The sequence below is a fragment of the Bison bison genome, unplaced genomic scaffold (genome assembly GCF_000754665.1).
Source record: "Bison bison bison isolate TAMUID 2011002044 unplaced genomic scaffold, Bison_UMD1.0 scf7180017864508, whole genome shotgun sequence".
NCBI classification, from domain to species: Eukaryota; Metazoa; Chordata; class Mammalia; order Artiodactyla; family Bovidae; genus Bison; species Bison bison.
The window spans coordinates 979,447-992,142 of NW_011495064.1; the positions used below are offsets into that span (position 1 = coordinate 979,447).

At 43.2% G+C, this 12,696-nt stretch overlaps 1 protein-coding gene across 2 annotated transcripts in view; it reads left to right on the forward strand.

The window, feature by feature from the left end:
- Positions 1–68: 68 nt before the first annotated feature.
- Positions 69–12,696, forward strand: part of ZC3H8 (zinc finger CCCH-type containing 8) — a 27,579-nt gene continuing 14,951 nt past the window's right edge. For both annotated transcript variants that reach the window (XM_010829542.1, XM_010829543.1), the window contains exons 1-2: positions 69–233; positions 4,386–4,482. In XM_010829542.1, coding sequence (XP_010827844.1) covers positions 154–233; positions 4,386–4,482 — 177 coding nt within the window. In that variant the 5' untranslated portion in view covers positions 69–153. The remainder of the gene's footprint in view (positions 234–4,385; positions 4,483–12,696) is intronic.

Sequence of the window (12,696 nt, forward strand, 5' to 3'; positions counted from 1 at the left end):
GACCGCCTGGGGCGGGGAGAGCGCCGGCTTGCGCAGCGCAGGGATTGAACAGCGCATGCGCGGTGTGACCTGCGGGCGGTGAGCAGCTTCGCGTGCGACCTCCTCGCGCCGGGCTTGTTTCTTGGTAGCTGCCCGGCGCCGGCGCCGAAGAGAATGATGGATTTTGAGAATCTTTTCTCCAAACCCCCAAACCCGGCTCTTGGCAAGAAGTCCACCACGAATTCTGACCAAAGGTGACCGCTACTCTTCATGCTTTTAACGCAGGGACTGCAGCCGGGTTCCGCCTCAGTTGCTCAGGGAGTCCGCGGGGGCGGCGCCGTGAGGTCCGGCGTCCAGAGGTCGTTCGGGGGCTGGAGTTAGAAGCCGGGGTTGGGTCCCGGTTCGTAGACCGCCGCGGCCAGAGGCCCGGGGAGCGGCGGGGTTCAGGCGGCGAGCGGGGTGGGGGCGGGGGAGGTTCAGTATGCTCCGTTTTCTCCGCGCCCAGGTCCCTCTGGCTGGGAGGGAGCCCGCCTGCGGCCCCCGTAGCATTTGCCTTCCAGACCGTCAGCTCAAGGAGGACAGAGGACATTTGTGGTTCTCACTACACGTGCTGGGCGCTCTTCGGTAGAAAAGATGAGTCGTGAAGGATAAACAGCGAGTAGTCTGCCTTTAGTCTCCCGATGTACATTGAAAAAGCTTAAAGACCATAATAAAGCAGCGAACTACATTGCGGTGCATTATTTCCTTTATGTTTAAAGAGGTACTGAGACTGCCGTGGAGAAAGTGAAAGCTGGATAGTGGGTAAGGGAGGATGGGATGGTAGGGAAGATGTAGATCTTTTAAAGAAGGTAGTTAAGGAACGTTTACTAGTAATATTGACGAGGAATATTTGAGTAGGGGCTCGAAGGAAGCGAGAGAGGTTGATTATCTAGTGGGAAGAATATTCCGCTGTGATGGGAGCAAAGTGGCCAGAAAGACAGCTGCAGTGGAGAGGAAGAATGATGGGACTGGAAGAGAAGAACCTGAGAGGTATTGGAATGGGGTGTGGAAGGGAAGGGGCAGATTGTGTAGGGACTTGCAGTTACCATAATAAGGACTTTGGCTTTTACCTTGAGTGAGGTGAGGGGTAAGTATTGGAGGGTTTTTAGCTGAGACTTAACACATTAGCAGGACCATCTGGTGGTTGAGAGTACTGTAGTGGCCGCTAGTAGTTAGGGTTAGTAGCAAGAAGTGGTCAAGTCTGGGGCTTCTGTGGTGATCCAGTGGTTAGGAGTCTGCCTTGTAATGTCTGGGAAACTGGTTCAATCCCTGGTCAGGGAAGATCCCACATGCCCCAGAGCAACTGTGTGCACCACAGTTACTGAAGCCTTTGTGTCCTGCAGCAAGAGAAGTCACTGCAGTGAGATCCCAGAGCTCCAAAACTGAAGTATATGCTGTAGCAAGGAAGACCCAGCAAAGCCAAAAATAATTAAAAATAAATACAATTTTTTTAAAGAGCGTGTTCAGTCCAACTCTTTGAAACCCCATGGACTGTAGCCCGCCAGGCTGCGCTGTCCATGGAACTTTCCAGGCAAGAATACTGGAGTGGGTTGCCATTTCCTCTTCCAGGATCTTCCTTGACCCAGGGATTGAACCTGGTGTCTCCTGCATTTGTCAGATGAATTCTTTACTACTGAGCAATTGGGGCGAAGCTCAATAAAAAGCACATGGCTAGATTTTTTTTAAAAGGTGATCAGGTAAGGCTGTATTTTGAAAACTGGATGGGGAATATGAGAGAGGAGTTAAGGTCGACTTCAAGGTTTTTGGTTTGTGTCATTAGGTTAGAGTTGCTGTTTAAGATTGTAGGGTGATTGGATCAAGAGTTCAATTTTGGATATAAGATTTTGTCTAGTTTGGGGCTTTCTTGGTGGCTCACATGGTAAAAAATCTGCCTGCAATGCAGGAGACCTGTGTTCAGTCCCTGGGTCGGGAAGATCCGCTGGAGAAGGGAATGGCTACCCACTCTGGTATTTTTGCCTGGAGAACCCCATAGACAGAGAAGCCTGGCGAGCTACAATCTCTGGGGTCGCAAAGAGCCGGGCCTGACTGAGTGACTAACACTGTTACTGCTAGTAAATATTTTAATTGCCTTTTTTTTTTTTTCTTTCTTTTGGCCAAGTGACATTCGAGATCTTAATTCCGGGCCAGGGATGGAACCCTTGCCCCCCACAGAGGCAGTGTGAAGTCTTAACCACTGGACTGCCAGCAAAGTCCCTAGTAGGTACTTTGAATAGGAAGTTGGCTCTGCCTGCCTGAACTCAGATCTCAGTTCTGCTCTGCTAGATTTCTGACATGTTTTGTAAACATTCTGTGTTCATTTTCTCATCTGTAAAATGGGCTTTTTAACAATAGCATGTACGTGGAGGGCTGTTGTGGTGTGTCTAATGTGCATGGAGCAGCACCTGGCACAGAGTAGGCGTAAAGCACGTCAGACGCTACTGTTACTGTTGCTGTTGTCATTATTGTTCTGCCTAAGGAGAGTGTGCTTCCTATATAAGACAGTTCATGACTGGAAACTAGACCAGTGCTAGTCCACAGTATTTGGTTTATTGGCTCTTGTAACAGTGGCCTTGGTCCGTCTTCTGATGGATGTGACGGAAGCTCTGACGCAGGACAGATGAGTGTAGTAACTGTTGGGTTGGATGAAACTAACGTCCCAGCTCCTGCCGTAACTCTGAAAGAAGTGCAGAATCACTGTTCACAGTCCTGTGCTGGCGGCACTTTCCACGTGCAGCATGTTCTGAAATTGTCTAGTCCTTGCCCTTGTCTGGCGTGTAACTCAGATCTTAAGCTTTTATCACGTAATCACTACTTGTCTTCAGCCCCCTGTGTCTGTGTGTGTGAGTCGCTGAGTCGTGTCTGATTCCTTGCAACCACTAGTCTCCTCTGTCCATGGAGTTCTCCAGGCAAGAATACTGGAATGGGTTGCCATTCCCTTCTCCACCCTGTGCCTACAGCATCTACCATTATTTAGGTTTAGCTGTATATTTTACTGGCCTCTTTGTTTCTTATAGTTCCCATTTTCATCTTTCTTAGGTTTGTTTTTAGTTTTGTTGGAATATCCTCTAGTAGTCATCTGAGACAGTCTCTGCTTGTTCAACTTCTCAGTTCTAGTGACCTTGAGAACAACTTTTCTTTCTTTTTTTAAAAAATATATTCTTAGCCGCGTCATGCAGCATATAGATCATAGTTCCCCAGCCAGGGATCGAACTGCATTGAAAGCAGAGTCTTAACCACCAGACCGCTGGGGAAGTCCCAACAACATTCCTTTTTGATCTTCCCACTTGAATGTAAGTTTGGCTCTCTTCTGACCTCAGAAGGCACCCTGAATTCTACCTGAAATATTTTTCTCCCTGACATTCCTCTTTGTTTTCAATTCTTACCTATCTTTTAGGTTCAGAAAACCTTTGGTCCCCATATCTTAGGTTTAAAATGTTCCTCATATATACACCAGTTCTTATCACCCCATACCGAAATTTCTTTCTTTCTTTCTCCCAAGTAGATAGAAAGTTCTCAGAAAGTGCAAACAAGGTCTTTTTCATTGTTGTATCCCAGGATTTAAGACCCAGAGCCTGGTATATGGTGGATTCTCAGTATTTGTTGAACGAATAGATGATTTATATAGCTTCTAATAGTTGACTATTAAGGTTATGTAGAGACATTACTTTGCCAACAAAGGTCCATCTAGTCAAGGCTATGGTTTTTCCACTGGTCATGTATGGATGTGAGAGTTGGACTGTGAAGAAGGCTGAGCGCCGAAGAATTGATGCTTTTAAACTGTGGGTGTTGGAGAAGACTCTTGAGAGTCCCTTGGACTGCAAGGAGATCCAACCAGTCCATTCTGAAGGAGATCAGCCCTGGGATTTCTTTGGAAGGAATGATGCTAAAGCTGAAACTCCAGTACTTTGGCCACCTCATGCGAAGAGTTGACATTGGAAAAGACTCTGATGCTGGGAGGGATTGGGGGCAGGAGGAGAAGGGGACGACAGAGGATGAGATGGCTGGACGGCATCACTGACTCAATGGACGTGAGTCTGAGTGAACTCCGGGAGTTGGTGCTGGACAGGGAGGCCTGGCGTGCTGGGATTCATGGGGTCGCAAAGAGTCGGACACGACTGAGCGACTGAACTGAACTGAAGGTTATGTAATTTAAAGTTTCAGCTTTGCAGTTTACTCATAAATGTATGTTGACATTTACTGCTTATCATAATTCTGTACATTTCCCTGAAATATTTGGAGTAGAATCTGATTTTGGAATTTCTTTGAGGGCAAGTTGAAGGTAAACCAAAGCAGTGGATATTAATGCTATGGTATGAACCCTTTTCAGGTTGAAAACCCTTTTGTGTTATTTGATATTTTTGCTACAGAATCGGTGGTGAAATAGATGATACAGAAGTTGAAGAAACACAAGAAGAGAAAATAAAATGGAAAGTAAAACTGGAATGTGAGCAAATGCCCAAAAAAGTAAGATTAAGTTGGTGTATTGAAAAAACAGTCAGGAAAGGGTGTGAGAAATTAATTAGAGATTCTGTTTGTCTCACTTTAGGCAGCATTTGAGACCAGGTTACTTATATCAAAGGAAACCTGTTTATGCCTTTTAAAAAATTAATTAAGAACTTTGTTGTCATTTAACATGAACTGATTATCTCTATGAAGTGGTTGTAAACAATTTCAAAAACTTCTTTCTTTTCAAATTAAAGTTTTGATTTGCTACCTTAGCTAGACTTAGTGACTAACAGCTTAAAGACTGTACTAGTTTGCTAGGACTGCCATCACAAAGTACCACATACTAAGTGGTGAATTAAACAACAGAAATTTATTGTCTTGTGGTTCTTGAGGCTGGAAGTCCAAGAGCAAGCTGTTAGGAGGGTTGGTTCCTTCATAAGGCTGTGAGGAAGAGTCGGTTCCATGCCTCTCCCCTAGCTTCTGGTTGGCTTGCTGGTGGTCTTTGATCCCCCTTGGCTTGGCTTCCAGAAGCATCATCTTGATTTTTACCTTCATGCTCCAAAAGGCATTCTCCCTGTGTGAATAGGTCTGTGTCTAAGTTCCCCCTTTTATAAAGACACTAGACATACTGGATTAAAGCCTATCCTAATGACCTCATCTTAACTGTGGTATGATCTTAAATGTGATATGTAATTATACATATAATGACCCCATTTCCAAATGTGGTCATGTTCTAAGGTACTGGGGGGTTATGCTAAGTCACTTCAGTCGTGTCTGACTCTGTGTGACCCCATAGACGGCAGCCCACCAGGCTCCCCCATCCCTGGGATTCTCCAGGCAAGAACACTGGAGTGGGTTTGCCATTTCCTTCTCCAATGCATGAAAGTGAAAAGTGAAAGTGAAGTAGCTCAGTCATGTCTGACTCTTAGCGACCCCCTGGACTGCAGCCTGCCAGGATCCTCTGTCCATGGGATTTTCCAGGCAAGAGTACTGGAGTGGGGTGCCATTGCCTTCTCCGACTTGGGGGTTAGGACTTCAATTTGGGGAGGACACAGCCAACCCACAGCAAAGCCAATATCTGCTTCTGTCTTGCTTTTTCTCTTTTGGAACCTTTGTTATTGTGAACTTTAACACACTACAAAAGAATGAGTTCAAATTGGCAGTGAGATCTGCAAGACACACATGGCCTTTAATATGATACTGTTATACTCAGCTTTATAAAAGGATACAGGGCAGAAAGTACAGCATCTTCATCTCAGAAGGCCTCTCAGCTACCCAAGTACATAACTTCTTTTGCCCTTTGGGGCATATATGGCTGCTGTAGACGAGAGCCCTAGTTAAAACTGAGAAATGATAGCTTGAATTTCCCAGCATTTTTAATACTTAAAAAAATTTTTTTAGCTTCCTTGGTGGTGCTGTGGATAAGAATGCACCCACCAAGGCAGAGGATACCGGTTCGATCCCTCCTCAAGGAAGATTCCATATGCTGCAGAGCAACTAAGCCTGTGCTCCACAACTGTTGAGCCTGTGCTATAGAGCCTGGGTGCTGCAGCTGCTGAGCCCATGGGCCACAACTGCCGGGGCCCCTGCTCCACAACAGAAGCCACTGCACTGAGAAGCCTGAAACTAGAGAAAGGCCCGTGCAGCAGCAAAGACACAGCACAGCAAAACGAAACAGACACTAACTTGTGCACCACTAGTACTGCACCCACGCTCGGAGCCCACAAGCCTCGCGTCTAGCACCTGTGCTCTGACGAGGGGAGCCCCTGAGATGAGACGCGCGTGTGCTGCAGATAACCCCCCCTCGCTGCTAGGGAAAGCCTGAGCACAGTGGTGAAGACCCAGCACAGCCAAAATAAGTAAATAGTATTACTTTAAAAAATTGTAATATTAATCGCATAAGCCCCAGTCCTTTGTGCCCACTTAAAGTTCCCCGGTACATATATAACCCCATACAGGATACAGGCAGATGCAACCTTCTGTGGTTATCTTAAGGAGTTTCTCAGAAACAATACTGTGAGAATGTAGACACCTAGGTTACTTGTCAGTAGGCTTACTTCAGGCCAGGCTCTTTCCTTACAAGTGTATAAAACATAAGTGTATCACAGCTAATTAAAAAGTGAACTCAAGTAGACACTGTGCAGCTCTCCTTTTCTCAGTCATGTTCCTTTTTCTCCTTCCAGAGGTGACTACTATCCCAACTTGTGCACGAATCACTTGCTTGTTCTTTGCAGTTTTCCTACTAATGCTGTCCTCCTTAAGAGTGCTGTTTTCTCGTGGCTGTTTTTGCACTTGATAGAATAGTGTTGTATGTGTCCTTTTGTTTCCTTTCTCTTAACGTTATATTTTTAAGACTCATAGTATGCATAATGTATACTTATAGAATATGCATAGTGCACACAAGTGGTGTATTCTTATTTGTTCATTTTCTCAACCGCATAGCATTCCATTATTTGAGTATACTAGGTGCTGGCATTGGTAGACATTTGGCCTCACTTCCAGCTTTGAAGGTTGTGATTAGTGCTACATCTCAGTTGTATCCTGCCGCACATCTCCTCTGCAGTTACCTTGGAGTAGAACCACCGGGTCTTAGCGGATAAGCATCTTTCCCTTTACCATGATGCCAAGCTGTATTCCAGAGTCATTCTACTGATTTTTATTCCCAAAGGCGGTATAATGAGACTCTGTATTTCTACACAGATATCTCCACACTTTCTTAAATTTTGCCATCTGGTGAGATACCTTCATTGTCATTTAGTTTGCATTTTATTGATTACTTTTAAGATGGAGCATCTTTTCATATTTGTCCAATTTAGATTTCCCTTTTTTGTGTGCCAGTTTTAAGTCTTTTTACCTTTTTTCTTTTTTCTTTATTCTGGATATAGGGGATTTTTTTCCCCCGTGTGGATTTATGTCTTGCAGCTATCAGCTCATTTTGTAGCTTTTTTCCCAATAGCAATTTTTGATAAAAGGTTAATGATTTTAATGTATTCAAGTTTATTAATATTTTTTTCATAGTTAATGCTTTATGTGGCACATAAAGAGTTGAGGACTATTATGCTGCTGGATGGAGAAGACGATGGCACCCAACTCCAGTACTCTTGCCTGGAAAACCCCATGGACAGAGGAGCTTGGAAGGCTGCAGTTCATGGGGTCTCCAAGAGTCGGACACGACTGAGTGATTTCACTTTCACTTTTCACTTTCATGCATTGGAGAAGGAAATGGCAACCCACTCCAGTATTCTTGCCTGGAGAATCCCAGGGACGGGGGAGCCTGGTGGGCTGCCATCTATGGGGTCACACAGAGTTGGACACAACTGAAGCGACTTAGCAGCAGCAGAGGGGACAAATTTTGGGTTACTTTTTTTTCCATTATCCTACCCAGTTGTTCCAACACCATTCATTCATTGGGGGAAAAGGCTGTTCTTTTCCCCCATAATCTTCAGTGTCACTGTTGTCAAAAATCAAGTGTTTGGAAAAAAAGTGTTTGTGTTCTGATGGATCTGTTTCTAGAGTCCCTGTTCTCATCCACTGATTTATGTATCTACCCCTCCCCTCAAGACCACATTGTATTAATTAGTACAATTTAATTATAATGAGTTTGGATATCAAGCAAGTAAGTCATCTCACGTTTTTCTTCTTTAACTGTCTTGGCTATTCTCAGCCCTTCGTATTTCCATATAAATTTTAGAAATAGTTTGTCAAGTTCCACAGAAAACCCTGCTGGGACTTTAACTTGGGAATGTATTGAAACTGTAGATCATTTGGGAGAGAATTGACATCTTTAGAATATTAGATTGTCCAGTCTTTAGGTTCTCTTTTAATTGTCTTAGCAGTGTTTTATAATTTTTTTTGTAGATACCTTACTTACCTCTTGTTAGATTTAATGCTGGGTGTCTGGTGAGGCTTTTGTGAATTACATCTTTTTTTTTTTAAGCACTATTTGTAACTTATTTTCATTTAGCTGGCATGTTCTGTTATATAGGAATGCATGGGATAAAGCTTTTGAGTTCTTGTAAACGTTTCTGAAAATACTGACTTTATCCTCACAGCTGATAGGTATTTTGGCTGAAGTAGACTTCAGCTTGAGGTTATTTGCCCCATTTTCTGCTGCTGTCCGTGTCGCTAGTGTGAGTCCTGCCAGTCTGGTTCTAGTCGCTTTGCAACCATCCTGTTCTGGGAGCTTTTAGATTCTTCTCTTTATTCTCAGTATTATTAGAGACTATGAATCTTCTCATTCATTGTGCTTAAGTATTTGGTGAGACTATTCATACCCTTCATGCACAAGGAATTTGTTTTATTTTTATTCTTTGTCTTTTATCTTTATATTCTGAGAAACTTACTCTTTCTGTTTATCTTCATTTCATGAGTCATAATTTAATGATTCAAGAGTTCTCTCTTGTTCTGCTGTCTTGTTACAACTTTCTTTTTTTGTTGTTGTTACAACTTTCTAGCATTAAAAAAAAAAACCCATCTTGATACCTTTGTGTATTTGTTTAAAATTTTTGTGTTCTTTTCTTTTTCTTGATTGTTTTTCTTCTCGGTCAGGTTTTCTCTTTTTCCTGCTTTTTTGTTTTATTCTCTAGATCTTTTTCGCTTTGTTCTCAGGTTTCTCATTGCAGAGGCTTCTGTTGCAGAGCGTGGGTTCTAGAACACAGGCTCAGCAGTTGTGGCTCCGGGCCTAGTTGCTCTGTAGCATGTAGGATCTTCCCGGATCAGGGATTCATCCTGTGTCTTCTGCATTGTCTTTACCACCGAGCCACCAGCGAAGCCCTGCTTTTGTTTTTCTTTGCTGCTGGGTCACTTCAGTCGTGTCGGCCTCTGTGCGACCCCGTAAATGGCAGCCCACCAGGCTCCCCCGTCCCTGGGATTCTCCAGGCAAGAATACTGGAGTGGGGTGCCATCGCCTTCTCCATCCAGCAGCATAATAGTTCTTAACTCTTTATGTGCCATGTATCCCCTTTGGCAGTCTGGCAAAGCTCTTGGACCCTTTCTCAGAATAATGTTTTTAAGTGAATAAAATAAAATATGTTGGGTTATAATGGAAGTTGATTTTATTGAAACACAGTTATCATAATATTAAGAAATGAGGTAAGAGTAATTTCTTACACAATTATTTAGTGTATCAACAAAGATACACAATTATTTAGTATATCTTTGTTGATACACTAAATAATTAGATCCAACAGTAGGTCTCATTACTATGTTTTAGGTCTAAATATTATGTTGACAAAGTGATGACCATAAAACATAATATACTTTGAGATCTGCAGTAAGTATAATGTGTAAAAGTCCCTGTAATTTCTGTTCGTGACAGTTGCAGCTACTGCTGGTACTACTGTGGTTTGCAGCCAGTGTTCAAAACAGAAGAAAATGCTAAAATGTCAATTTAGAGGTTGATGAAAGTTAACATGTGATTTTTATTCTCATCCAGGTCCATTGAATTCTATCATTCTGTCCATAGACCCTTGGCCATGGGCAGGCGGGAGGAGGGTGTGCATCTCTGGACAGCAGGTTACAAACCCGTGATACAGAATAGAGAATGGAGTGTTTTTCTGATGGAAGTTGTTCCCATATGTCAGAATGTAAAGGATTTCATTCTGGGGTCTTAGTACTCGTACAAGAAGACTTGGCCTTTATCAGACATTTTAATAAATTTCTTTAGAGAATAACCCTCATTTTTGCATGGGGTAAATTTTTGTTTGATTATATTCTGGGTTGAGAGGGGGTGGTCAGAGATAATTTGTTACAATAGCTTTGTTTTTTTTATATAGCGTTTTAATTCATTCTCGTTTATAGCCCTGTTTCTCACACTGCAACCTAAGCCCAACCTCCAAATTATAGCTTGCTTTATGTTTGTCAAAAATTTGCCAGGAATTTGTTGAACCCTTCTTAATTCCTTCCTGACAAATTGTACTTCATTTCCCCCGCTCCCTATGCACACACTCTTTTGAGACTATTAATTTCTACATTTCTGTACTTTTATTTCTGTGGAATTTCAGGAGGCCATACTAGTTCTGTAAAGCATTCTGAATCAAGCACAAGAAAATCTTTCACTTAAAAGAGGAGATAAATACTTCAGACTTTCTTATGAAAGGGGGATAAGTTGTAATATTGTATTCTTATAGTTTCTAAGTTATATAGAGAACAACAGACATCAGAGCAATGAGTTTATAGCAGCTGCATGAGGACATATTTAAGCAATCATTGTGTTAATATCTTGTATATCTCAGTGCCCTCTGAAAAGAATGTCAATTAGAAATGCTTCTCTAACGTATGGGCTTCCCTGGTGGTTCAGATGGTAGAGAACCTGCCTGTGAATGCCAGAGATACATAAGAAATGTTGGTTCAATCCCTGGGTCAAGAAGACCCCCGAAGGAGGGCTTGGCAACCCACTCCAGTGTTCTTGCCTGGAGAATCCCACGGTCAGAGGAGCACATTGGGCTACAGTCCAGGGGGTGGCAAAGTCGAACACGACTGAGCGACAACACTTTCACTCTCTCTAATGTCTGATAAAGCATCATAGCTGATGATCATCCTGGTTTTATAATGTTACCAAGTCATCTCATCTCTTCATTTAATACAAGTAAGTCACTTTTGTTACTGCTTGTAGTGAAAAGGGTCAGCTTCAGGATTGCAGGCCTGTGGGTCGTGTGGGGTGGGGGTGAGGTGGGGGGACATGTGATATCACTCATCTGGATCCTTGTAATGTTTTGATTCAGGTGCACTGAATAGAATCCCATGGTTGTGCTTAAACTTCATGTGCACTGTTGCACTTAAATGATTTTTTTGGTTCTCCCTATGCCTGCTAAATAATGTGAAAGGCTGAAACGAAAGTAAACGTAGTTATCCTCACAGGCCCACCCATCAACAGAAATTTGGATTAAAGATGTACTGAGCATGGCCCTGCCCATCAGAACAAGACCCAGATTCCCCCCTAGTCAGTCTCTCCCATCAGGAAGCTCCCACAAGCCTTTTGTCCTCCATCAGAGGGCAGACAGAAATGAAAACCACAGTCACAGAAAACTAACCAAACAGATCACATGGACCACATCCTTGTCTAACTCAGTGAAACTATAAGCCATGCCGTGTGGGGCCACCCAAGATGGACGGGTCACAGTGGAGAGTTCTGACAAAACATGGTCCACTGGAGAAGGGACTGGCATGCCACTTCAGTATTCTTGCCTTGAGAACCCCATGAACAGTATGAAAAGGCAAAAACACTGAAAGAGGAACTCCCCAAGTCGGTACGTGCCCAATATGCTACTGGAGATGAGTGGAGAAATAATTCCAGAAAGAATGAAGAGACGGAGCCAAAGCAAAAACAATGTCCAGTTGTGGATGTGACTGGTGAGAGAAGTAAAGTCTGATGCTTTAAAGAACAATATTGCATAGGAACCTGGAATGTTAGGTCCATGAATCAAAGTAAATTGGAAGTGGTCACATAGGAAATGGCAAGAGTGAATATCAACATTTTAGGAATTAGTGAATTTATTTCAGATGATCATTATAACTAGTACTGTGGGCAAGAATCCCTTAGAAGAAATGGAGTAGCCCTCATAGTCGACAGAAGAGTCCAAAATGCAGTTCAGCACGATGGCTTAGTCATGTCCGACTCTGTGTGATCCCGTGGGCTGCAGCACACCAGGCTGCCCTGTCCATCACCAGCTCCTGGACTTTACTCAAATTCATGCCCCTTGAGTCGGTGATGCCATCCAACCATCTCATCCTCTGTCATCCCCTTCTCCTGCCTTCAATCTTTCCCAGTATCAGGGTCTTTTCAAATGAGTCAGCCCTTCCCATAAGGTGGCCAAAGTATTGGAGTTTCAGCTTCAACCTCAGTCCTTCCAGTGAATTTTCAGGATTGATTTCCTTTAGGATGGACTAGTTGGATCTCCTTGCAGTCTCTAAAGAGTCTTCTCCAACTCCACAGTTCAAAAGTGCTAATTTTTCAGCACTCAGCTTTTCTTCTAGTCCAGCTCTCACATCCATACATGACCACTGGAAAAACCATAGCTTTGACTAGATGGACCTTCATTGGCAGAGTAATGTCTCTGCTTTTTAATATGCTGTCTAGGTTTATCGTAACTTTTCTTCCAAGGAGTAAGTGTCTTTTAATTTCATGGCTGCAGTCACCATCTGCAGTGATTTTGAAGCCCCCCAAAATAAAGTCAGTCACTGTTTCCACTGTTTCCCCATCTGTTTGCTATGAAGTGATGGGACTAGATGCCA